Source organism: Mauremys reevesii, linkage group 11, assembly GCF_016161935.1.
Source record: "Mauremys reevesii isolate NIE-2019 linkage group 11, ASM1616193v1, whole genome shotgun sequence".
Lineage (NCBI taxonomy): Eukaryota > Metazoa > Chordata > Testudines > Geoemydidae > Mauremys > Mauremys reevesii.
In genome coordinates this window covers 29,459,723-29,487,536 of record NC_052633.1, presented here as the reverse complement: position 1 = coordinate 29,487,536, position 27,814 = coordinate 29,459,723, and the positions used below count along the sequence as shown (strand labels likewise).

Sequence of the window (27,814 nt, the reverse complement as noted above, 5' to 3'; positions counted from 1 at the left end):
AATTTTTCAATGAGAATCCAAAACATTTGAAAGAAAAATTTGGACAAATTTTAGTCAAAACTTTTTATAAGAAAAAAAGTATTTCTTGACCATTTGTACAGTAGACCCATGGAATATCCTGTTATAACTTAAAGGCATAGACAAAGTGACAAATACTCAGATTATTCACTAGTAGTGTAAATTAAATGACATTTCTATTAGCTACAATGTTATTTTACCATCTAGCACAAAGTGATAAGAGCATATTTCAGTAATTTGGACCAGATTTTCAAAGGCATTTAGATGCCTAACTCCCACAGATCTCCCATTGACCTTTGAGGATGTGGGCCTTTGCTTCGTTGTTAAGGAGTGATCCCAAAAAGTCATGAGCAACCATAAATTTTGCTGAAGTCAATGAGAATTTGAGTTCCTCTTTACCTCTCCCAGTAAAACCTTTTCTTGCTAACATTTCAATATGTTTCAAAGTGAATGAACAAACCACTTGTAATCTAGTTTACAAGCATGTGCCCTAAATCTAATTAAAAACAATAAGTGTGCAAATAAACCATTAGAAGATGCAAGTGTGACAAATATATAACTGTTTATTGTTGTTGTTTATTTATTTGTGGTAGTGTCACAGACATGGAAGATGAGCTCACAGTATAAGCACAGCCAGGTAGACAAATAAATGAGGTCAGAGAAGAGGATAAAACTGACAACTTTGCATTGAATTTTCATGTATCATTGTATAATGGCAGCAGTTGTCTTAATCTCAGACATGTTGTAAGGGGCAGAGGTAATGACTCTCCTTCCTGCCTATGGGATAAGTCCTTTTAAAGACAGCAGTACGTCTGGCTGAGGGCACTTGCCTCCAAACAGTAGCCTCCTTGGCCAAACCATTGATTAACTTCCCTTGTATAAAGTTGTTTAGGGACAAAAGGAGCTTTGCAATCTTAGTTCTCTACATTGGTATTTTTCCCCCCCCTGAAGAAGAGGCACCAGGTTAATCATCACCCGAGAGTCATGGGTGAGGTCTGTATGGCAATCCCATCTCTCTGAACAACGAGAGACAGACTGGTGCAGATAGCCATTACCCGTATAGGATCCCATATTTAAGAACTTGGTCTAGATATAGTTTTTAACAGTGTGGGGCGATGTGGAAGATCTCCCAGCAGGTGTAGCAATGCAAGGAATAGGGGAAGGCACCGGTACAAGTGAATGCTCTCCTTTCTACAACAAGCAGGACTTCCTCCTCTAGGGTATAGATCTTTTTTGTCTCACTATAATAAAGTTGTGACCTGGTTAGCAACGTCAAACAACCTGTATACAACAGCATTCCTGTCACGTAAATTATGGGCTCATGATAAACAGCTGTTTATGGTTCCAGCAACATGGTATTAGGTGGATGTGCTATGTTATTTATATTCCACTTATGAGCTATTTAAATCAATTTAATAGGAAACTGCTTTACATAGGAAACTTCTGCATGAGTTTCTGCTGGAAACTAGCAACTACCTTTTAGCTTTGTTTAGGCAATCAAGGTCTTCTGATTCTTTCCCAAGGGATTTATTTAGGTTTCAGGCAGCCTACCATCCTCATTTAACTTCCTATTGTACATTCCAACAATATGTCCTTCCTTCATTGCTAATTTTAAGCTCTCTCACTTAGATCTATTACTTTAATACAAAATGGTTCTCTGAAACTTGTAGTTTACATATCTGTGAAGCTTTGGCAATTTGACTGAATTAGTACAAAATATTAATTAAACACCAAATTCACAAAAGTTAAAGGTGAGTAGCTCATAACAGAACTATTTCGTTCATAAAATCTTAGCGTTTGTATTTCATTTTTTAAAATATAATATGCCACTTTCCCACCATAACACATTCACACAATTTGCAAGGCTAAGTAGTGCAGATATTAGAACAAATGAATCAAATAAATGGGTTTAGTGATGTGGCAAAGTAGAGTGCAGACCCGAGAAAAGGAGCAGCAGAAATACACAGTAATCTCTTTTGCTAATAATAGAGACTTTTTCCAAAATGCTAAAACTGAGAGATTGTGATGGCCTGATTTCTTACCAAATTAGCAAAAGCAGGTCCTGATTTAGGAAATTACTTTAGCACATGCAAAATTTTAAGCACAGATAGTCCCATTGACATCAATGGGACTACTCACATGTGTATGATTATTATATATATTATGGTAATGACTACAAGTCAACTGAGTTTGGAGTCCCATTGGGGTAGGTACAGTGCAAACTCATGGGAGGAAATAGTCCCAGAGCTTACACAAGTCAAGTCAGACAAAGGTTGGGAGGGGAAATAGCTGTACATAGAAGGGAAATGCCCAAGGTCGCACAGCAAGTCAGTGGCAAAGGTAGAAACATAAGGTTGGTCTCATGAGTTTCAGTCCAGTGCCCCATCCATTGGACCATACTGCCTCTCATGTTAAAGTTACATACCTTCTGACTCTACCTCGTCTTGTTAGCTACCTTGCCGAATTGTGGTCTTCAGTCTTATTTAAAGAACTGTCAAGGAAAAAATACACTAATCTATTGTAACATGATCCTACTTATAGAGTGGTAGAAATAAAAAAAATCTGTCCTTTTCAGTGGCAGAAATGAAAACTTTAGAATAGAAAAAAACATTTGTTAATATAGCTGAAGTCAAAACTGCTTTTACTTAAATTAAAAACCACTGCTGTTCTTTCTTTCCATTCTGATCAATGATTCTCCTCAGTTGGAGAAACTGACATCGGCCTCCATTTCCCCATTCCCCTGCTAGTTCTTTATTCAAGACTCTTCAGGCAAACTCACTGGGCAACTAGTGACAACTCCAGTCAAGATATACAAATTATAGCAGCTCCTTTCTTAGGCCTAGATTTGATCACAATTATATAATAACATGGCTTCTAAAAGCATTCTTGTTAACTTTATGGAGGGGGGGACTTTCAAAGCCGCCTAAGGGAGTTAGGAACCCATGTCCCATTGACTCCTCCTCTGAAAATCCCAGCTGGGGGTCTTTAAGATGTTGCTCCTACAAGGAGAAAAAACACTTTCCCCTAGTTATCTTGTTTATAGTTTAATATTGTTGCTTACAGTTGTACTAAAGCAGGTCATGCTTAGTTAAGTGTGGAAATCGGCTTGGCAGTCAAACTGCTTCAGCCATGAGGGTTCTGCGCATACAGCCAAAGCACATGCCTTTAGTCTTCCGTCTTTATCCCTGACTTGTCTTTTTTTAATCAGTATATAACATCTAACTATTATCAGGATGGGAAAGTACAGTAACCCTTTCAAAAAGGATCTCTTTAATTTTGCACATGTCATGGGCAAGATTTACAACCCTGTTCAGTCTTCATCATCTCTGCATCCATATTTTTTTCCTGCCTCAGTGCCCAGAAAACATATACTGAGAATAAGAGCCACATTTTCAACCTACTTTTCATTAAACATTCATGCAGCAATATTAAAGCTGTACAAAGCTGTACAAATATTTAAATAAATAAAAACAGCTGGACATATTGATTTACAAGCCTCAAACACATTTTGCGCCTGATATTGCTGTCATTGAAATCAAAGAGCATATTTATTGTTGACTTTAATGGGAACAACAATGGGCAGTTTGGGCCTGACCCAGAGTCCATTGAAATCAATGGGATTCTTGCCATTGCTTTCAATAGGCTTTGGATCAGGTACTTTGTGCTGTGTAGCTTTGATATTGATTGGTTGGAGGTGCAGGGGAGGGAGGAAGATATGAAATTTGGCAAATGAGGCCAGACCCTGAAAGGTGTGCTAGTTTTCATGAAACTCAGAGCTCAAATGTGTAAACTAAGGCAGATACAAATGACATCTCAGCCTTAGCACTGACAGCATAGTTATGTACATGACATCTCTGTGACTGGACAATTCTGGATTAAAGAAGTAGTAGTATATTAATATAAAATAGAGTAACATGCATTCTCTGGGTGCAATCCTGGCCCTATTGAAGTCAATGGCAAAACTCTTACTGGCGTTAATTGAGCTGGGATTTCACCTTCTGTATATGTTGGGGAGAGGAAAGGTTAGATGGATTTAGAACTGGTTTTCAGACTAGAGGAAATACCAAATCCCAAGTACTTTCCAGCCTACAGGTATGAAAGACCTGATTGTCAGGGTAGAGGAAGGCAGGATACAGGGAATCTCTGCAGGGGTCCATGCCCCACTGGTCATGGATCACAGTTCCAGAGGAACACAATGTGCTTCATTATGGAGAGGGTTTGGAGTGTGAGGGATTCTCAACTACATTAATTCACTAGCTAATCACCCTGTAACGGGGGCACGAGTACCACAGCATCTATGTACCCCATGGGCCTCCTCAGCAAACTTTTCTCAACAGCTAAGATAATAGGCTGAGCAATGGGTTCAGGATTCTGCCCTAGGAGGGTGTGGGGGGGGGGGGCAGAAGAAATCCTATTTTCTTATTTTAGTTGGCAGAAAACTGAGATTAAATGTAGGCAGAGCAGGTAACAATGTCTAGAGGGCTTGATATAATTTTCATTGACTTTAGTGGGTATTGAATCAGGTCCTCTGTTGGAGCCGGCCCACGGTTAAAGTGGGGTCAATGTTTCCATTCCAAGGGATAATTTTCAGTTGTTTATAATATTTTCAATCTTTTTTCCTTCCTGGCTGAAAAATATCAGATTCATTCTTAGTCTAGGAGAGAATGTTTTCTGGAATGTTGGAGTCAAAAAGGTTCAGTCATTTTCATGGAGAAAGTGACAAATTGCATTTTCCCCAGTATAATTTTTTTTGCACCAGTCAGTGAGAGTTGGGTCCATAATGATGGATATTGAGTTTATGTCCTGCAGTAATTTCATGAAAGTAATTGTGATGTCATGCATTTGTGACACTGAAGTGGGAATTTAAAGTGGTTATAATATGAGAACAAATGGCTTCAAAGCAGGCATCAAAAGAAGAGAGACTGTGAGGGTTTAGAACCTCCCTCCACTTCGCATAAATATCTTTGATGATTATCAAAAAAATAAATAAATAAAACAATGCATGAAAAGTAAATGGATTTAGAGGGTGGGATTTTCAGACATGCTCAGTGCCAGTCTAGTGAAATCAATAGCAAAACTCCCCTAAACTTCAGCGGGAGCAGACTTACAAAAAGCACTCAGTGTTGGCCTATTTAAATATGCCAGTTTTTTGTTTGTCTTTTCTGTATGAAAGTCTCTACATTACAAAATTTGAACGAAAGTTGAACAAAGGCCCAGGCCAAACCAGCTAACAACAAAGTGAGTAAACTGATCATGATAAGCATTAAAGGTTCAGTCGCTGATGCGCTTCATTAACATTATGAGGTATCACCGACTGGCCCACACATTCTGTCTTCCGTACAAAGATGACATGCAAATAGATACAATTTCAGCCTCAGGGCAATTTTGAACTATTTACCAAAATAGTGTTCAATGTATTAACTTTTAACAAAACTACCTAAAGTCGGTGTGTTTTTACATGCTAATTTTGCTGAGTTCAGCCAGTCCAAGTTTTCTGATTATCTTATACTAAAGGGAATTATTTTAATGTGTACAGTCATTGACATGTTCAGGTTAATTTATAAAATGATACTACCAAGGGATAACAGTTTAGCAGAGCTTTTATATGCATTTTTTATAGTTATTAATTGCCAAGATAGCTGTGCTTGTATATGTATATATAAAATAGAAAATCTTTCTTTAATCATAGAATCATAGAATAGAATAATAGAATATCAGAGTTGGAAGGGACTTCAGGAGGTCATCTAGTCCAACCCCTGCTCAAAGCAGGACCAATCCCTAACTAAATCATCCAATTTTTTGCCCCAGCTTGAAAACTCTGTAGCTGAGGAGTGTAACATACTCTATCCTGTTGATTGGACACAGAAGGGGACCTGTAATATACATTCACTGGTGTTTTGCACTTAAACCATTAGTGAATCTGTCCTCTTGCCTTCACAGTCACACCATTTTTGTGGTGAGAGATATTGACCCTACCAATTCTGTAAAAAGACTAGGAACAATCAGGAAATCGACAAGAAAAAACAAATGATCACATGAAAAATGCCTACCACTAAAGCAGCACAAATAGGCCCATGGATAATGTACAGCAGATGAGTTTCAGAACTGATCCAGCAGCTGTGGAGAAAATGGAAAGAGTAACCATTTGGGCTTTTTATTAATTTCCATCTCTCTTTGAAAGAAAATGTTACATTTTTAGAAACAAAAGCTGAGATTTTACTTACTTGTCATTGAAATACATAATTCTTGCTACAGCGTGTATGCAGGCAGGGATCAGTGGGAATCCTGAGAACAGCAAATTTATAAATCAGCCTAATTCAAAGATTAATTCTGACTTTATCAAAAAAGGAACTGTTAAAATGGCAATCGGTAAGTTTTAAACATAATGAACAAATACACATAATAAACCTAATTTCATTCTGCATGCCTAGGGTGACCAGATAGCAAATGTAAAAAATCTGGAGGGGGGTGGGGGGTAATAGGTGCACAGATATATGTGATTTCAGGTACTTTTTTATTTGAATGAGATTTTTCCAGAGTAAGGCCTGATGTACCAAGCATCTGTGCTGAAAAATCTAATCCTGAGTAATAGTCCAGCAAGTAAGGGCTCCAATCCAGCAAAACATTTAAGCGAGTCGACCCATTAACTTTGTAAAATGAAGCACACATGCTTAAAGCTCTGCTGGATGAGGGCCCTGAGTAGGAAGACAGACTGAAAATTTAAAATCAGACCAGCTATGTTAACGTAACATTTTTCATCTATTTTCATTCTCATACTTGAAAATTAATGCTCCTTTTTAGGCATGTTGCTTCTATTAGTGCAATTCTGTGCAGATTGCTAGACAAGCCCCCTCTAATTCATTTGTGTTTTTGTACATACAGCAGTATGAACAGGCGTGCAATTTTAATGGTTATGTTTTGCTTGTTTTCTGTGTGTTTTGTTGGTTTCTAGTACATGGAAAATAACTAGGTAACCAATATTTGCATCAGCCTTAGGAGTCTTATATTTTTTCACTTCAACCATGCTATGTGTTGCAAAACCATATAGCACTATACAGCAAAACATCATTTGATCTGGTCCAATGTCTGTCCTGTCATACAGAAATGTAGTCCAGCATGTTGTATTATTAGGAAATTTGTACTTGTCTATATAAATAAATCTTATGTCAAATTGTAAACAAAAAGGCATTTTAAAAAAGTACAACTCCAACCTTACTGACATTTTCCAGGCTGAAAGCTATATTAATACTTAATGGGATATGCATAAAAGTTCACAGTCTCAACAGGGTTAATTAAAATTACTCTAGAATCATTTTTAGTGATCTATAGTATATGTACCTGAGTATATAAAAATAAAACTACCAGAAAAGAGGTTTAAAATACTTTATTGAATCCCTAATTACCTATATTTTGAACAGTGATTTTCGGTGCCCAATCTGAGGGCCTGATTTTCAGAAACTGCCGAGCACCTATGCTCTCAAAATCAGGTCTCTTGAATGTGTCTCAAGATGAGCAACCAAAAAGCTGAAGCACACAAAATCACTAGTCACTTCAGAAAATTTTGGCCTAAAAGCTTTGTGCAAATACAGCCAGAAGCCTGAGTCCTGACTTTTGTGAAAGCGCTATCCCACACTGCCTTAATCTGTCATGTTCAGTTTGTGGTCTTTGGTATTGTTCTTTACGTAAGCTCTTTACCTACAGTAATTCTCTATTTGCTTTGTGAACAATACAGGTCAAGCGGAACCTCTGGAAAAATAAATGCTTGGCCTTCCCCAATTCAGTTTTGACCCTCCTCCACCCTAGGCATGGTGAGACGTCTCTGAAAACAAACATTCATTCCTGTATAAACATCTTCAAGATGAGAAACAATGAATAATTACTTCTTATTGTCTCTTCATAATAAGAGGCGCTTTTCTTTATGCAAAGGAGGAGTCACTTCCTGACTTCTCCAGTACATAATCTGTCTTTTAGCAAAGACAGAGGTAGTTGCAAAAAGCTTTGCTAAAACAGTAAGGACATATTGAATTTCAGAGAAACAAAATTGATCTGATACACATGCTGAAGTACTCACATATACAGTATTCAGGGCCAGTGCAAGGAAGTTTCGCGCCCTAGGCAAAACTTCCACCTTGCGCCACCCACCTACCCAGCTAACCCCGCCCTCCCATGGCAGCTAACCCAGCCCCCCCTCCTGGGGAGCCCGCCACCCCCGCCTCGCGTGGCAGCTAACCTCGCCCAGGGAGACTCCCCCCCGCCGCGGCAGCTAACCCTGCCTGGGGAGCTCCCCTCTCTGCAGCAGCTAACCCCGCCTGGGAAGCCCGCCCCAGCTCACCTCGGGTCTGCCTCCTCCACTGAGCATGCTGGGGCCGCTCTAATTCTCCTCCCCTCCCAGGCTTGCGGCGCAGATTGGAGGAGACTTAGAGGGCTGTGTGCTCAGCGGAGGAGGCAGAGTGGAGGTGATCTGGGGCGAGGAGTGGTTCCCCTGTGCGCCCCCCCCCCGGTTACTGCGGGCGGCCCTCCCCCGCGCCAGCTCACCTCCACTCCACCTCCTCACCTGAGGGGGCTTTTAGGCACCCCCAACAACTAGGCGCCCTAGGCGGCCGCCTAGTTTGCCCAAATGGTTGCACCGGCCCTGACAGTATTAGTTTTATAGATTTAAATTAAAAATGATGGTCCCCCCCGCAAAAAAAAAAATCTTGAGGAAACAGTTTGGTTTTTGTTTTTAAAGAGAACAACTTATGGAATTACATACCCCAGCCGAGAAGATAATACCACATCAAATGCTGTTTCTCTGCAAAGACAGCCACCACAATGAGAGTATGCAGATAAATGCCTTCACAGAGCATCCAGAAGTAATGGCAACCCGTTAAATACAAGTAAATGAACTGATATACTTTGCAACTAACCTGTGGAAAAAACAAAGAATACAGCTTGAATAATTACTTTGCAATGGTTCCAGAGAGATTCAATGGCAAGAGGGAAGCATTACTTATTTCATCACTCTGCTTTTCTATAAATTTTGCTTTAATATTCATAAGGCAGAACTCAAATTGTGACATCTGGATGACTCCACAAAGGAGACTGTAGATTTATTAACTGACTTGATTTGGGGGATGGAGGCTGAAGGCCTCCAGCACCATGGAGAACATGGTGGGCATAGGGAATTTTTTTTAAATGATGAAGTTTTCCCCTCAGAGGATCCTCATGTTGCCAACATGGATGTAAATTCATCAATGCAGATAAATAAAGATTCCTCAAAGCTTTGTGAAAAGTATCTGATGGTAAGTGATATCTTTGGGAAGAAGATCCTTTGATTAGGCCACATTATCCTCTCAGTTACACCAGCAACTCCAGTGGAAACAGTGCATGCACTCTCCTCAGTGAAAGGAGGAGATTCACCTCCTTAATAGCTCTTAGGATGTTTAGACTTTTGCCCCAGTCATTTCTACAAAACTTAATCCTATATTTCAGAACTAAACCAAGAGTCTAACAGGGTCTAATTTTCCTCTCATATAGTTACACTAGTCTACTTCTACTAAGCTACACCAATGTGAATGCTACCAAAATCAGGCCCATGCACATTATCCTCATGTAACCTTACAAAGCCAAGTTCCCCAACACCAGTCTGAATCTGGATCATTTCACTAATGACATTGGATTTGCACCAGTACAAGCATGTGACAGGAAAGCCAGTCACTATCTATGAGTTTATGTTTAGTTAGTTCTGGAGCATAATCTTACATTCTTTTGAAATAGTCCAAGCAAAAGCCTAAATGTTTTAGAAACTAGTACCTCTCCTGTCCACTGGAAAAAACCCATCTGAGAGTATGTCTACACTAAATTAGGTCGAATTTATAGAAGTCGGTTTTTTAGAAATCATTTTTATACAGTCGATTGTGTGTGTCCCCACACAAAATGCTCTAAGTGCATTAAGTCGGCGGACTGCGTCCACAGTACCGAGGCTAGCATCGACTTCCGGAGCATTGCACTGTGGGTAGCTATCCCATAGTTCCTGCAGTCTCTGCCGCCCATTGGAATTCTGGGTTAAAATCCCAATGCCTGATGGGGCAAAAACAGTGTCGCAGGTGGTTCTGGGTACATGTTGTCAGGTCCCCCTCTCTCCCTTCCTCTGTGAAAGCAATGGCAGACAATCATTTCGCGCCTTTTTTCCTGGGTTACCTGTGCAGACACCATACCATGGCAAGTATGGAGTCTGCTCAGCTCAGCGTCACCACACATCTCCTGGGTGCTGGCAGACATGGGACTTCATTGCTACACAGCAGCAGCTCATTGTCTTTTGGCAGCAGATGGTGCATGACGACTGGTAGCTGTTGTCGTCATACTCCTGGGTGCTCTTTTAGCTGACCTCAGTGAGGTCGGTCAGGGGCACCTGGGCAGATATGGGAGTGACTCAGCCAGGTCATTTCCATCTTCTGCCGAGCACCCAGGAGATGACGATGGCTAGCAGTCGTACTGCACCGTCTTCTGGTGAGCAGCCAGGAGATGACGATGGCTAGCAATCGTAATGCAGCATCTTCTGTCAAGCACCCAGGAGATGATGATGGCTAGCAGTCTTGCTTCACGGTCTGCTGCCAGCCTAAGATGTAAAAGATAGATGGAGTGGATCAAAACAAGAAATAGACCCGATTTGTTTTGTATTCATTTGCTCCTCCCTCCGTTAAATCAACAGCTTGCTAAATCCAGGATTTTGAGTTCAATCTTTGAGGGGGCCATTCTGTGTGACAGTTGTTTGTGTTTCTCCTTGAGGCAAAGCCACCCCTTTTGTTGATTTTAATTCCCTGAAAGCCATGTCGTCACTCGCCCCTCCCTCTGTCAGAGCAACGGCAGACAATCATTTTGCGCCTTTTTTCAGCGCAGATGCCATAGCACTGGGATCATGGAGCCCACTCAGATCAGAGCAGCAATTATGAGCACTATCCACACACATTATCCTGGAGTATATGCAGAACCAGAACCTGCAAAAGCAAAATCAGGCAAGGAGGCGACGGCAGCGCAGTGACGAGAGTGATGAGGACATAGACATGGATATAGACTTCTCACAAAGTACAGGCCGGGCAATGTGCCCCGGCAACGTGCACATCATGCTGATGAACTCTGCATGGTCACCTGTGCTGATCAGCTCACCACGCTGGCCAAACAGGAAATGAAATTCAGAAGTTTGCGGGCCTTTTCCTGTTTACCTGGCCAGTGCATCTGAGTTGAGAACGCTGTCCAGAGCGGTCACAATGGAGCACTCTGGGATAGCTCCCAGAGGCCAATACCGTCAATTGCGTCCACACTACCCCAAATTCGACCCAGCAAGGCGAATTTCAGTGCTAATCCCCTGGTCGGAGATGGAGTAAAGAAATCGATTTTAAGAGCCCTTTAAGTCGAAAAAAAGGGCTTCGTCATGTGGATGGGTACAGGTTTAAATTGAGGTAACACTGCTAAATTCGACCTAAAATCATAGCGTAGACCAGGCCTAAGCTTGGATTCATGGGATTGCTCAGAATAATCATTCCCTGGATAAACTAAGCAGGCAGCAGCACATGACAGAACTACTTTAATTTATAGCTAGCCTTAGAGTAAATACCAGAAATATCATAACTAAGACCACCCAGCAGAAAAAATGGTATCTACGTATGCTAACCAGTAAATTCTCTAGTTGGTAATTAAAGGTAATAATTGGAGATATACCAATCTCCTAGAACTGGAAGGGACCTTGAAAGGTCATTGAGTCCAGCCCCCTGCCTTCACTAGGAGGACCAATTTTTTTGCCCCAGCTCCCTAAGTGGCCTCCTCAAGGATTGAGCTCACAACCCTGGGTTTAGCAGGCCAATGCTCAAACCACTGAGCTATCCCTTCTACTCTACTAGTTGTTACTGCTAAGGAGTGAAATGCAAGGTTAAACAATATTGTACCTGACGATATTTAAATTAAAATATTTTTGAGTATTGAAAATGACCAGGACTTTTTATGTAAGTGTTCAAAAATGAGCAAGGGTGCCACAATCTAGCCCTCTCTACATAAGCCTCGCTAGCTGTCCTGCATTCCCATGAGATAGTGAAGCGTTATTATCCAACTTGAAAGAAGGGGGGGAGGGCGGAACAAAAGCCACAAAGAAAGCAAGTAACAGAGGCAGATTTAGAACTCAAGACTTCTTGACTGCCAACCCCAGGACAAATTCAGCCCTGGTATAACTTCATTTAAATCATTCTTCCAGATCATACTGCTTTCCTGACATTGTTTTAGTATTGTGTGAGAATACAAGAGATCTATCTGTATGACACACAATACCAAACTGAAATCAGAAATGTAGTCCAATACTATCCATTTAATAAAGATCCATGTGATTTTGAACTCCCCTGCCCTCACAAACCCCAGCTGGCCAAACTGACCAGACATCTGTTGCATTATTTAAAAAAATGAATAAATTCTTACTGCAATTCAAACATGTTAGCTTTGATAGACATGATGTCATGAACTAATGATATCTAATTTATTGATACTTTCCACTAAATTTCTTTCCACACAAATCAACAGTGCAGCCAAATCCACTTTCACTTACTGGATTAGTTCCAACTAACGGCTGGTTGTTGACAACTGCTGCCAGCCAAATTATTGTAACGATGGAGTTGCAAACAAAAGAGAAAAACAGATTTTTATGTAGGGTGATCCTTTGGCAACTCAAGCTCCTAGAAAAGAGAGACAAGAGCAAATTAATACATATGAGTTCTCAGCCTCATATTAACTATTCTGCCAACTCATTTTAAAATAATACATTTAATATTGTGAAAAGTAAAGATTTTCGTTATCCTTGATTTTATTTCTATTTGGCTGTATAATGCAAAACAAGTGCAACAAGTTTTATTATGCTTATAAGAAAAGGACTTGCTTTGGAGCAATTGGCTAAAAAAAGTCTGGAAAAATATGTTTATTTACCATTACAAGGTGATATTTTATTCCATGCCAAATTATTTTTAAAAGTACCTTGGCCTCGTGACCATCAGGCTCCCCCACTCCCCTCCTAGAGCCAGGGGCCTGTGAGTGTGTGAAAAGGGAGAGAATCACCACAATAAGAATCTCCACCTCTTGCACCGTCAGTGCAGGAGCTGAGCATACTGGGAGTCCTACTACTACAGGAGCACTAAGACTCTGTACAGAGTGAGCACCACTCTTAGCACTAGCCTCTGCAAAAGATGTAGAGGAAGGGTTGCAGCCTTTGGGAAAAGTGTCACTGGAAGTCCAGGAAGCTCTACAGTGGCCTAAAACTACATCTACACTTACAGTGGCTTGTAAAGTACATGTAGCTACATGCTGCAGTGAAAGTCTCTGGCAGCAGGGAAAAGCTCTGGTAATGGGGTGGAATTGTGGCTACATGCTGCAGTACAGCCCTATCCACCTACCCTCCTTTTATTGGGAGGACAGTAGTGTTAATTGACAGAGAGAAATTCTAACTAAAAAGGGGGAATCTATCATGAACAACTCCAATTACTCTTCACTGTTGTGGAGGCCAGACATCAATTCACGCCAGTGAATGCCAAGTCTGAAAGCATCAGGAAAGGGGGGGGGGAAACCCCCACTGTCTAGTCTTTACAAACAGCACACCAAGAAAAACTAAAACCTGGACAAATATTGATCAATATTTGAGCTAGGAAGATGATACAGATTAATATAATAATGTTTTCATAGCAATGTATTTACAGTATATTTACAAGAGTTGAGGTACATTGACCGGCAATATGTTGAAGACATGTGAGACGTAGGAAGAAAGAAAAAAGCAAAGTAGAAAGTCACCAGTATGGTTAGATAGGTGTATTTTATGCCTGTTCAAGTCATACTGTAAATATCTGCATTATAAAATTATGATTATGTGTTCACAATTTTTGCTCAGGGATCAAATTCATCAATTCATCAATCTCAGAAGGGAGACTGATGAATTGATGAAGCTTCCCACAGGTAAACAGAGCTGACCATAGAGGAACCCATGCTGGTTAAGGTTAATTCTACACGCGTGGTGACAGAATATAGATGCTGCAAGCCCAGCGAGCATGGGTATAAATAACAGTGTAGACAGCGAGGCACAACTTAGGCGAGTAGATCAGAGTAGAATGCCCTACATGACTGAACCCTAGGGTATATATACCTTACACGTCTCTCTACAGTGCCGCCACGTGCTATGCTGCTATTTTTAGCAGTGTAGTGTCTTGCTGTCAGAGCCTTTCACCACTGCAGTGAAAGGCTCTGGCAGTAGGAAAAGGCTCTAGGAGGGTAGAGGCAGTGGAGAATGGCTCTGGCACCTCCCTACTGGAGCCTGTCACTACTGCATGTTGCTATACACCACAGTGGACACAGCCTGCCTTTCACTGTGGTGTGTAGCTGCATGCTGCTGCAAGTGTAGACAAGGCTAGTCATTAAGGACCAGATTGTGGAGCCCTTGTTCAAGCAGAGTACCACCTTACTCCATATGCAGTCTCAATGAAGTCAGTGGGACCACACTTGAGGAGCAAGCAGCTAATTCACATGAGGAAGGATGTTAGAATCTGGCCCCATTGATTGGCAAAGGTTAATCTTCTGAAAAAAATATAGATAGAAAAAGCACAAATCACACAATGCAGCTATGAATATGAATTAAGTAGGACATTATATTCTATTAGGTCTTCTCTGGATATAATTTAGTTTTTGTCTTTGGGGTTTAATTCCTGAAGAACATGCAGGTTTGACTATGAATGTATATAGAAATGACTCCAGACTAGAACTAATAGTTATATGCAAAATGAGTCATGAACAACTCCGGGACTCTGTGTCTGCTTATTGTCAAGACCTCAATGCACAGGCAAGGAAAAACATGAACAACTTATGAGGCCATCTGTCAGGGTCATCCAACAGCTGTTCCTGTTGAATATTCAGCACGCCCACCCACACCCCTGCACCCTCCCCCACCCACGCATGAAAGGAACATAGGACAAGAAACAAGAAAGCAAGACTGATGACATTTAAAAAGGAAGAAAAGACTCTTTCAGCAATAAATAGGATTCCTTCCTAATCCTCTACCCCTCCGCACCCCTTCTCCACCCTGTTTTTGTTACTGATATAATGGCCTTTAATAATTCCTTCTCATATTATGATCTAAGTGTCATTTAAGGGTCTATCACTAGGCTTACCCTCATGAAATAAAATTTGGTTTGCATTGATCTATGGCACTCCATGAAATACATTTCTCTGATGTCTGTGGATAAGAAATACAGGGTAACATTTTCAAAAGTCCCTAAATGATGTAGGACCAGATTTTTAAAGGTATTTATGCCCCTAAAAAAGCAGACAGGTGTCTCTTGCGATTATTAAAAGCATTTAAATGAGTTGGGCCTTTGACTTTCAATGGGAATTAAGTACCTTTCTCTGCCTGCTCTTTATTTTAAATCTTTCTTAAGAGCAGTTTTAGTAGGTAGTTTATATGATACACAAGTAAGATGTGTGTGGGGGGGGGATACTTCAAGAGAATCAATGTTTACACACCCTCGGATTTTCTGTCACCCTTTCTAAAACTGCACCAGCTTTGTGCAGCTAGTTCACACAACACACAAGTACAATGTGTGTATGCTATCATCTTAGAGCCATGGCAGAACCAGAAAGTTGAACCAGTACAAGAAGTTGTACTGGGCAGTCACAAATAGAACTTGAAACCCGCAAAAGGTCTGGTTCTGTGTTTAGAATCCAAAATATTTCAGTGGATTCTAAAGTCAATGAAGTGAGTTATCCGAAAAATTGTAGCTATGACATAACTTTTCATACAGAAAATACAAAATCTGCAAACCTGTTGTTTCCCATATGATATCTGCTGGACTACAGTTCATTAAAATATTTTTAGTGCTGGTTGGAAAACACTCTTCTCCATGGAAAATTTAAACTTTTTTGTCAAAAACCTAAAACATTTTGGTTTTTGATTGAATGAAAGTTTTTGCAGAAAGTGTCTGCTTTCTGCAAAAGTTTTGATTTTTCAGCTGAAAATCAAAAAGTTTTAGGTTTTTTACAAAAAAGTTTAAATTTTCCATGGAGAAGAGTGTTTTCCAACCAGCACTAAAAATATTTTAATGAACTGTAGTCCTGCAGATATCATATGGGAAACAAGATTTAAAATAAAGAGAGGGAAGAGAAAGAGTGGGGCAAGTCATCTATATAAATGCCCAGTCTCTTTTTAAAGTTTAAATTTTCCATGGAGAAAAGTATTTTCCAACCAGCAGTAAAAATAGTTTAATGAACTGCAGTCCAGCAGCTATCATATGGGAAACAATGTTTCCACAAAAAAGCATAAATACATTGGAAACACAAAATTCCAAATATACTCCTACACAACAATAAAAAAGCTCCATCTGTTAAAGCCATGAATTACCTTAACAAATATCAGCCAATACATAACACATCCTAGAATTAGGCTAGATCCTCAAACATTGTTATACTACTAAAAATACTACATAGGATCTGTGCATGTATCCAATGAGAACATCTTGTAGAGGCCTTTCCTCAGCTCCCTTTAAATTTTGTAATTTCCCTTTGTATCCCAGCATAACCACAGACTAGAAATTGTGGTTTGTGGGTCTGGATTTTTTCCATGTCATTCTCTAAGGATATGGGATCTTTCTACTAAAGAAACCATTGCCTTATAGAATCAGACAAACATAACATTCTTACAATTTACTTCAATAGTAGCAATGCAAACCACCTGGCTTTGTTGTAAACACTGATAGTGTTGTCACAAGCTGAGATGAAACTGGCTTGGATTTCTATTTTAAACAGTGAAAATCAAGCTTTAATATGACTGTAGTTTCAAATCACTTCCAAATTTGTTTAAAAATTCAATGCCCAAACATTTTTTTCACAGCTTTTGATTTTCAATCTGTTAAAACACATTACGCGTTTTAGAGCAGCAGTAAAACCCTCTCTGTGCCAAGTGAAACAACTGTTGACACTCACAGGTTCTTCATCAGTCTATTTTATTCAACAGTGAACAACTTAAAAAAAAAGGCTCCAAAATATACATAGTTCTTACTGAAGAATTACAAGCTACACTCGCGTACACACAATTTTACTGTCTTCATGAGAAGCAGAAGGATCATGAACATTGCAGTTTAAGGCTAAGATTTCCAACTGTCTAATGGTTTGGGTGCCCAACTTGAAACACCACGTAAGGGCCAACATTTTCAGAAAATGCTGAGCACCTACCTTCTGAAAATCATAACCCTTAATAGTGTCTCATTTGGGTTATCAATTGTTGATGCACCAAAAATTGATAGTATCAAAGGGGTAGCCGTGTTAGTCTGGATCTGTAAAAGCAGCAAAGAGTCCTGTGGCACCTTATAGACTAACAGACGTATTGGAGCATGAGCTTTCGTGGGTGAATACCCACTTCATCGGATGCAAAAATTGATAGTGAGTTTTGAAAATCTTAGTCTAAATCTTGAAAAATTGGAGGTTCACTGTATTCAGTTGGATATACCTAAAAGATGATTTTGCATATAATTGCCAGTTGCCTACTGCCCTTATTGACCTAACCCAGACCAAACGAAATGACTAGAAGTCTTTGGATGAGATTTTGATCAGCCCCTATGTTTCCAATTAACTATTAGCCTACTCAGGGATATGATAAAATAAATCAAAAATTGAAAGGATGAGAGAGAAAGAGAGATTATAACTTTTAATTAGCCTGCTGAAGGTTCATATTTATCATTAAAACAACAATAGGTGTAATGTTTACTACCCTAATTAGCCCCGTTGTCTTTGATGAGATTATGCACAGTAGGAAGTCTTGCAAGGTCTTGGAACAAATTTTGAAAGAGAAAGTAGTTAAGAACACAGAGGAAAACAGTAACTGGGATAAAATACAACATGGTTTTACAAAAGGTATATTGTGCCAGACCAACCTGATCTCCTTATTGAGAAGATAACTGACTTTTTAGACAAAGGAAATGCAGTAGATCTAATCTACCTGAATTTCAGTATGGCATTTGATACAGTTCCCCATGGGAAATTATTACTTACATTGGAGAAGATGGGGATTAATATGAGAATTGAAAGGTGGATAAGCAACTGGCTAAAGGGGAAACTACAACAGGTCATACTGAAAGCTGAACTGTCAGGCTGGAGGAAGGTTACTAGTAGAGTTCCTCAAGGATCAGTCTTGGGACCTATCTTATTTAACATTTTTATTAATGACCTTGGCACAAAAAGTAGGAATGTGTTGATAACATTTGTGGATGACACAAATTTGGGAGGTATTGCCCATATGGAGGAGGACCAGAATATCATACAAGAAGGTCTGATGACCTTGAAAACTGGAGTATTTGAAGGAGGATGAAAATTAATAGTGCAAAGTTGTGCATTTAGGGATTAACAACAAGAATTTTTTGCAGTAAGATGTGGACTTATCAGTTGGAAGTCACAGAGGAAGAGAAAGAAATGGTGTATTGGTTGATCACAGGATGACTATGAACCACTAATGTGATGCAACTGTGATCCTAGGATGCATCTGGAGAGATATTTCCAGTAGAGGCAGGGAAGTGTTAATATCATTATACAAGGCACTGGTGAGACCTCATCTGAAATACGGTGTGCAATTCTTGTCTCTCATGTTCAAGAAAGATGAATTCAAACTGGAACAGGTGCAGAGAAGAGCTACTTGGATGATCAGAGGAATGGAAAACCTACCTTTTGAGAGGAGACTCAAACAGCTTGGCTTGCTTAACTTAACCAAAAGAAGGCTGGGAAGAGATATGATTGACTCTATAAATACATCAGAGGGATAAATACCAGCGAGGGAAAGGAGTTATTTAAGTGAAGCACCATTTAAGTGGTCACAAGAACAAATAGATATAAAATGGCCATCAATAAGTTTAGGCTTGAAATTAGACAGTTTTCTAACCATCAGAGGACTGAAGTTCTAGAACAGCTTTCTAATGAGAGTAATGGGGGCAAAAAACCTAACTCTCTTCAAGACTGAGATTGATAGGTTTATGGAGGGGATGGTATGATGCAACTGCCAATAATGGCATGTAGCCAGTCTGCGACTGCTAGTAACAAATATCTCCAATAGCCAGTTGTCATAAATAGATAAACCTTGACACCAGTGATGGGACATTCGCTGGGGAGGGCTCCGAGTTACTGTAGAGAATTCTTTCCAGGTATCTGGCTTCTGCATCTCACTATATTTGGGGTTAAGAAGGAATTTTCTCCTAGGTCAAATTATCAGAGACCCTGGGATTTTTTTGCCTTCTTTTGCAGCATGGGGCATGGGTAACTTTCAGGTTTAAACTAGGGCTGTCAATTAATCACAGTTAATGCCTGTGATTAACTGAAAACAAAATTAACACATTCATTTTTCAACATGTTAATTGCATACCTCTGGGCAGGGAGGGAGGAATCTGACAGTGTCTGGTCAGGTGCAGTAACCCAAGCCACTACCAGTGGGTGGGAGGAGAAGAGAAGAAGAAAGAGGAAGTGGCTCCCATCCCAGCTCCAGCGGACAGGTAGGGATCCTGACCCCCAACCTGCCTGGCTGCCTGGGCTTAGTATGGAGGACAGGGATTTATGCCAAAGTATCTTTATTATTTTGAGTATCTTGCTGTTCAGTACTCACCTTCCTTTAGCTGTAGGTCTAGGAATGTCCTCTGGTCCCTCTGAATGCTTTAAGATGGAGCAGTCCCATAGTGTAATAGCTGTCAAGTAGTGTTTATTAGCTCATTACACTAAAGGGTCAGTTCAGCAGGACCAGAGGAGAATTTCCCAGGCTCATGCCTGAAGAAACCATTGGCCAGCCAGACACCATTTGAAACTTCAGGCCAATCAGGGATAGTCGGTGATGCTTCCTTACTGTAGCTCAGGATTGCAACAAAAGCTGGGATGGGTGACAGAGTATTTGGTCACCTGACAGTAAACAAAAAATTCACCTGGCCAATTATTACTGATACATGTGCCATCCATAATTTGGTGTATATATTCCTATAATTGATGCCAAGAAGAAAAAGAAGAGATGAGAATGCAGAGAATGGAGTATAAAGCCAGAGATAGGACAGTTACTCTAGATAATTCAAAAGAATGTCATCCTTAATTATTTTCTTAATTATTCACCTTAATCAGGCACTAGTTCCAGAAGACAATAATCAACATGATTTATTTCTTCTCCCTGCTCATACTTCTTAGGTTTCTGGGAAATAGGAGAATTTTCCTTCCTATTATGATATACCTTTGAATGCTAAGACATTCAATGATCCAAACTCATATATTCAATTTTGGATCCTCCACCCAACCCTTATTGACATTTTAGGGTATTAGGTATTTCAAATAGCCTGATTACCCAGGATTATTGTAGCCAAAGGAGTCTGCTGAAAGATGCAAAAACATTTTTAAATATACTTACTTAAAATAAAAGAATATGCCAAGGGAAATCAAAAGCGATGCAATTGAAAGACCATGCCCGATGATGGCCAGATAATACAAATTCAGGGCTGTCTGCAATAAAGTAACAAAATAAAAAACACATTATGAGCAATACAAAAATACTTTCAATAAAAGCAAACCCCAGCAGACCTCTGTTACATGTAGAACTGTAATGGATTAAGAAAATGAAAAATATTATAGATCAATAGTGAGTCAGCTCTAGAGGCCCTGTGATTAACTCTAAGAGGATCCTAAGCCATTGAAGATTCTCTCTCCATATGGTACGTAACATTAGTAGCAGTCATGTTTAATACTCATTGTATATCAGTTAATGCGTCATTTAAAAATAGACACTCCTAAGTCTTTTCTGTGCATTTACGTAGTCCTAGCTATTTATGTTACTCTGCTAGGAACATTCATGGCTAAAGGTTGATTTATCCAATAATGCTGCTCCTCTGCAAAGCAGAAATTGATGTGTTTTGGAGATGCATTTATGTAATCCTTTCATGTGGAACTCTTGTAGGAGTGGGTTTTTCTAATCATTTGAAAGACATTTCCTTCCAAACAGGACCTACATTTGCCATGTTGGAACTTCAGCGTTCAATCAGCATTCCAGGAAGAGCATGAAATAAATTAATGATAACTCAAAAATAGCTGCAATTAAACTTGTGCCTTAAATCTGTCTTCAGCAAGCTACATTAAAGAACTTTGAAAAATTAGGCAGTAAAGAAAACACTGTAAAAATAAACACTTATGAAGAGCAGTTTAAGGAACAGTTGGCAACATATAATGTATCTTCATCAATAATCTGAAGTAAGCAGCACATTAAACACTACCACCACTTTGAATTTACCTAATGGTTTCCAGTCAAGATCATCAATATTATAAACATCCAGTTATTGAATTTAGCCTCACAAAAACACCTATAATGCAGTAAGTCTTCTTATCCTCATTTTGCATAAATGGAAATGCAGGCATGGAGGGCAAAATCCTCTCCACCTGCATACAGCTCAAATAACTGGGTTCCATGTGAAGAATTGAGATGAGAAATCCACAAGACTAGGGCATCAGACTATAGTGCAGATTCCTGACTTCCACAGACTCAGTTAAAACCTTTGGCCTAGAATATCCACCATTGGGACAGTTGTGTACGATGTTAAAGCTACAGAACCTATGTAAATAGATTCTGTGTGGTCTACTAACAGTCTCACTGAACAAGGCAGATGCATAGTCCTATATGATGAAATTTCTTTATTTTTACTCTTTTAAAAAAAATAATGTAGGGAATTCAATTCAAACCAACATTAAAATAATGTTATGGATGCAAAATGAAACACTCTGACATTTGGAAGTGTCAAAACTAAAGTTATCCATGCAACTTTAACTCTGGTGACAACACTGAATGATATGATGGCATGCTTTTTTCTCTCTCATTCAGTGGATAATTTTGGATGATGGAGGAGGTATAAATCTAGGAGATTTATGCCTAATTTAGTGCCAACATTGAGTGGTGTGCAGTAGTGTGGGAATGGGACTACCCATAGACTAGTAAGTATAAAAAATAAATAGTGAACATCCGCCACCTTTACTGGGCAGCTTCTAAGCTGCCTACTGAGTGAGGCATGAAAACATTATATACTATCATGCATATATCATTTGTGCTACCAAGTAAGCAACTGCACACTCTTTTAAAATAGGTTTTTGTATGGAATAATAATACAAGTCAGAGTTGAGGGATGTTGGCAGAGCCATCTGACGGAAGCTTGCACGTCTCATTATTCACAGTAAAGACCTTGGATGGCTCTGGAGCAGCTTATTTGGCTAATCTTCTCTATATTTCCAGCCACATTTTAGTGAAAATGAAGTTATGACATTTGTTCCATTTACAAACTAAGTTAGAAAAGTGTATTCTCATTATTTGAGGCAAAGTTAAAGAAACGTGCTCATTAGAGACTTTAGCTGTTCTTCAGTGTGAATGATTGTTCAGTACTCTGAGCTATGATAGAAATACAGATTGTTATCATCACTTGCCTTCAATATTAGTACAAGCCACTACTACTGATCTCCTCACTCTTTTGAAGACTAAATTCATTCAGAATCTGACCCACTATAGCTTTTCAAGTTCTATTTCTTAGGCAGTTTACAGTTTCATATATTTTTCTGTTTGTAACTTGCCTTCATTTTGACTGTTAATTTAAAAAAAAAAACTATAAGCAGCTGCATCTCTTTCAGCTGTGGGTACATTTTCCTTTATCTGTGATGCCACTAGATATCACAGCATAGCTCAAAGATAGACAATAGATGGCATTTTAATAAGCTGTTTGTTTCTATTACTGAGTATACATATGCTGTGCTTCTGTTGTCGGATTTCTAATTGATATCTCCAAACTCTAGTGAAGTCTACAGAAATTCCATCTTTGTGACAGACACCATGCATTGTGGCCTGATTGTTCCTCCAGATCCACACGCATAAATTAAGACTTCCATATACAGATCTATCCTTGCCTGCATGGATGATAAAGCGTGAGCTGTTCATTCCTTGGACCCTGTAAATGGCTGTCTGTGGGAGCTGGAACAAGTGCCTTGGGCAGGGAAGGCAGTAATGTGTCCATGCAAAACCACCTGGAGAGCTTCTCCAGATTTTTTAACTTTTGAAAATTTTTGATGAAAGAAGGAAACAATTTTTTTTTGCTAAAACTAATGTGAACCAGCTCGGCTCAGGAGTTACTCCATCTTGGAGATACATTAATGACCTCTATGCACCTGCTGGTAGTGAAATTGCTGTCATTATGACTGCACTGGATGGACCATATCATTGGAAGATCCTTCTGAAATCTGCATCCCTCGTGGAGATCTATGGGGTTCTGGGCCTTTCTTCCACTTGTGGGTAGGACCAATTCTGAAGAAATTCAGAGCAAAGATTTGAAGGGAATCTCTTCAAAGTTTTCTTCCCTCTTTGCACACATGCTTGTGCTAGCTCAAGTGGAAACAGTAGTGTAGGCAGGGTAGTGGAGGCACAGCTTAACCATTCTAAATAAGTACCCATGGCGTTCTGGTGGGTTTGTACTTGGCATGGCTAAGCTGTGCCTACACTGCCTGTGCTAGCACAGCTACACTACTATTTATACTTGTAGTTATGCACACCACTAGCTTGCAGCGTAGAGGTATCCCCAGAGTAACGTTATATACTTCAAACTGGTCTAAAACTGGTTAAGTCCGAATCCAGCCCTTTGAGTCTGCTTAGCCTGCTTTCTTCTCTTGTTGCCTCTCCAAATTGCTGTCCCCGCTTCTAAACACATTATAAGAACACACAAGGGAATTACGTGGCTAGGAAAAAACTAGTATATTAATGATGGTCAATTTTGCTGGTATTTGAGGTTTCATCAAGACTGTTACAAACTTTACAAATGAGCTTCCTATCCCTGGTAACATGCATTCTTCTCCTACCTTTACTTTTTCATGTGTACGGAGATTACACTGGGTGTAGTTTGTCCATGTTCTGTTGCTTTCAGGATGTCTAAACCAATTTCCATTTTGGTCACAAATCTTTGTAACTTTTTCTTTAGCCAGCCAGAATGGGGAAGAAAAAGCAAGCAAAAAAAAAAAGTCAATACTCAATGTCTCTTTCTCCATCTCTAGTATTTCATAGCCTATACAAACTGGCAAAGGACAGACAGCTTTATTAGTGTGAAGAGAGAGCTTTCTTACATTCATATGAGTTTTGAGAACCTGGTAGCCATTGTATTTGCTTGGCAAGGGCAAGCAAACAAAAATGCCCCCGCCCCCATCCTTTAATCTAATTACTCTAAAACTGTATCACACAAACTATTAGAGAAGTAGATGGCATGATAAGAAGATTTAAAGGTCTTATGTGACAATCAGGGATCTAAATTAAAAACTGACATTTTAGTCTAATAAATAGGAGAGGAAAGAAAATGTCATGAGAGATATTGCTTATAATGTTGACAGTCACTGAAGAAATTGCTTTATCTGTGAATGCTTTACTGCCAATGCCGAGCCAAACACTCCCAGGCATGAAAGGGCACTGGGAGACCCCAAACACAGCAGAATCACTCTGGTTTATGACATTCTCATGACCACAGAGGGCATGTTTCAGCTAAGAAAATAGGTCAAGGTTGACCATGGAGGGAACGTAGTTAACTGTGACCAGCTGAATTTGAGGTAAAAGGTATTAACATACGTCTACATGTTAGGGAAACATTCTGAGTTAACTAACACGTTAACAAACCTTGCACTACCCTCAACTTCTTTTTCTAATCTATACAGCCTTGCAGGGGCAATTATCAGTGTGGTGGTGCAGTGGGGAGTGTCCTGCCAGTGGGTGGGTGTGGCCAGTGTACCTGGGCAAGGAGCAGGTGCATACATCCAGTAGGTGTGCAATAACATGGAACCTTTTGTAGTAGCAGCTGCCAAGGAGCTGAGCCACTGATCTGTGCTTGGTGGTTAGATCAAGAAGAAGATTAAATCACCCCACATGCCATTTAGCCAAACAAAACTGGCATACAGGTTCATACACATTTACCTGATGGGTTAAAGTCCTGAAAGTAGTCAGGACAGCGTTGTACTGATATGGTTCCTGCTGCAGCATCATTCCAACACAACCAACCATCCCATGTTCTGTTACAGTAAGGACCTACACAAATGTAGAGAAATCAGATAATAAAGTTTGATTCCACATTCACAAAAGCCTTACAATAATTAGATGTAAAATCTGGAAGCGAGCATATAAACCAAATAATTTCTCTAACAGTTATCCCAGGTCTTTTACATGTAGCTTTTAAATCTTAAACACAGAACAAAAGTATTTCAATCAAAAGCAACCTTCTTTTCTTGAATAAAAATCTTAAAGCAACGATTTGGAATGAGCTTTTCAAGGATGAAGTAAAATCTTTGCCAAAATATGTTAATTAAAATTCCATCTGATCCGATGATAAGAAGGGTGCCTTTATTTGTAAATACATTTCTTTCATTAGGATGTATTTAAAATGTGTCATCATTCACCATAACTGTGACTACAAAGGCCTAATCTGCACTTTATACTCAATGCCAGGTCTAGAGTAGAGCTACGCAGATAGTCACAGTCCTGAGACCCGAGTGACTGAACTAACCAGTTTAAATTGAAATAATCTATGTTAGGATAAAGAATAAACTTGTAAAGACCATTTCCTTGCTTTTATTTATACAGCAGAGCTATACAATATGCCCACAGCCATGTGAAGGCACAGATCTGTATGAGTTATATTTATTTTTAAACTGCATAAACATTTGTCTTGACTATAGATGATAATTTAATCAGGAGAAAAAAATCAATGTAAAATCTCTTTTCTCCCACCTTCTGAGATTCCAGTATTTTTTAAAAAAGATTTTAAAAGGGAAAGTGAATAATTCCATCTTGAATATTTTCATGAGTTCCTGTAAGCTGTTTGTGTCAAAAGTGGGTTATTATTTAAAAGGCAAAGAATATTTCTAGGACCCAGAAGTTAGAAGAAAGCAAGGATGTTCCAATATGTGAACATTTCCAGTTAAGTATTTATATCACCTGTTTAACATGAAGATGCTTTAATTGTTCCTAAGGACATGAAACAGCTGGCCCAGAGGGTTGAAGTACCTATAATACCTATAGGTGGATAAACTTTCTTCATTTATCTGGGCAGGAATTAAATAGTTAGTAATCCCTATTTATAAATAAAACATTAGGTCTGTAGGCAGTGGTGTTTTGGGTAGCTAACATACTGCAGCACCTTTCCATAGCAATTAAATATTCTTCCTCACTGCTAAGGAAAAATCACATGCATGTCTTCCTGAAAGTTTCAGAAATGCAATTCGTGTTATAGACAAAAAAAGTTACTAATAAGACAAGGAAGGAGGAGGACTTTAAAGTTCCTTAGTTATACAATTAAAATCTACTGTCTACTTTCTCTAGGTACTGCTTCTTCAATTATAAATTCTCTGGATTAGGGGCCATCCATCCATCTTCCTTTCTTGTTCTGTGTTTGTACATCACCTAGCACAACAGGACTCTAGTCCATTAGTCCTAGGCACTATGGCAATTCAAATAATAAATAATAAGAAAAACCATTTACCTTCTTTACTACGAATAGGATCTTGTGTAATTTTCTGATAGCATTCATACTGTGCTGTCATAATTTTATTTCTAGTCACACTCAAATGAGTGTAGTCTTGTGTCACATTCTGATTCTGCTCATTTGGTATAGCAATGGCAAAAAACTAGGAAGAAAACGAGATTTAAAAATACATATATACTGGAAAGTTATCATTGTTTTCACAGTACTTTTTTCTGTAACTGCTACACTGGATCTTTTTCCAGAGGGGTAGCCGTGTTAGTCTGTATCGGCAAAAACAACGAGGAGTACTTGTGGCACCTTAGGGACTAACACATTGATTTAGGTATAAGCTTTTGAGGGCTAAAGCCCACTTCATCAGATGCATGAGGCCCAACTACAAAAACTAATTTCCCCCTACTGTTACTCACACCTTCTTATCAACCAGTTGAAATGGGCCACCCTGATTACATTGGCCTCATTACCACTACAAAAGTGATTTTTCCTCCCTTGGTATTCTACTGTTGAGAATAGTCCACTTCCACTTTAATTGAATTGTCTCATTAGCACTTGGTAAGGCCACTCCCATCTTTTCATGTACTGTGTATATATATCTGTCTACTGTATTTTCCACTCCATGCATCTGATGAAGTGGGTTTTAGCCCACAAAAGCTTATGCCCAAATAAATTTTAGTCTCTAAGATGCCTCAAGTTCTCCTCGTTGTTTTTAGTGGATCTTCTGTTTTTCAGGTTAGCATGCTGATATATAAGAAGCTTGCAATTATTATTATTATTAAAACAATTTCACCGAAAGTAGCCATTAGAGCTCATTACAGACAAGCTGGTTTTCTTCCTGTTCATTTGGTGAGTGTTCTTACTATTAAATCAAAATAAAATACCCCTGCCTGAGGGCAGAAGTGATGGTCTGACATGATAAGACTGCAATTGATAATGGAAGAGAATAAAATGTATTGACAAAATCAGAAGAAGATAAAGGGCCTTTTACAAAGCCCATTGAAGTAAATTAAAGTGTGAACATTGATTCTGAAGGAATTTGGATCAAGCCCCAAAGGATTTTCTATGAAACAAGACTTACTAATTGAAGTTACTGGGGCTTTTGGTTTGTTTTAGGGCTGTTTGGTTTCCTCTATAGTTTATAAAGCATAAAACAAACCACACCAAAACAGAAAGGTCAAAGGAATTGGTTGATTAATGTGTTACCGTAGTCATATGGAGGACACATTATTCTGAGCTTATATGGACACTTACACTAAGTTATGAAA

General features: G+C 39.2%; 1 protein-coding gene and 1 long non-coding RNA gene across 2 annotated transcripts in view; one reads left to right on the top strand and one right to left on the bottom strand.

The window, feature by feature from the left end:
* Positions 1 to 27,814, bottom strand: part of CALCRL (calcitonin receptor like receptor) — a 101,324-nt gene that overhangs the window by 18,246 nt on the left and 55,264 nt on the right. Inside the window, exons 4-11 of the mRNA XM_039495297.1 lie at positions 26,553 to 26,697; positions 24,992 to 25,102; positions 23,896 to 24,008; positions 20,429 to 20,520; positions 12,587 to 12,713; positions 8,771 to 8,924; positions 6,243 to 6,303; positions 6,069 to 6,135 (exon numbers count right to left, since the gene is read on the bottom strand). Of these exons, the coding sequence (XP_039351231.1) occupies positions 6,069 to 6,135; positions 6,243 to 6,303; positions 8,771 to 8,924; positions 12,587 to 12,713; positions 20,429 to 20,520; positions 23,896 to 24,008; positions 24,992 to 25,102; positions 26,553 to 26,697 (870 nt within the window). The remainder of the gene's footprint in view (positions 1 to 6,068; positions 6,136 to 6,242; positions 6,304 to 8,770; positions 8,925 to 12,586; positions 12,714 to 20,428; positions 20,521 to 23,895; positions 24,009 to 24,991; positions 25,103 to 26,552; positions 26,698 to 27,814) is intronic.
* On the top strand, positions 4,916 to 8,878 carry LOC120374891. The gene is made up of 3 exons (XR_005586315.1): positions 4,916 to 5,256; positions 7,751 to 7,826; positions 8,747 to 8,878. It is a non-coding gene; the product is annotated as an uncharacterized LOC120374891 (long non-coding RNA).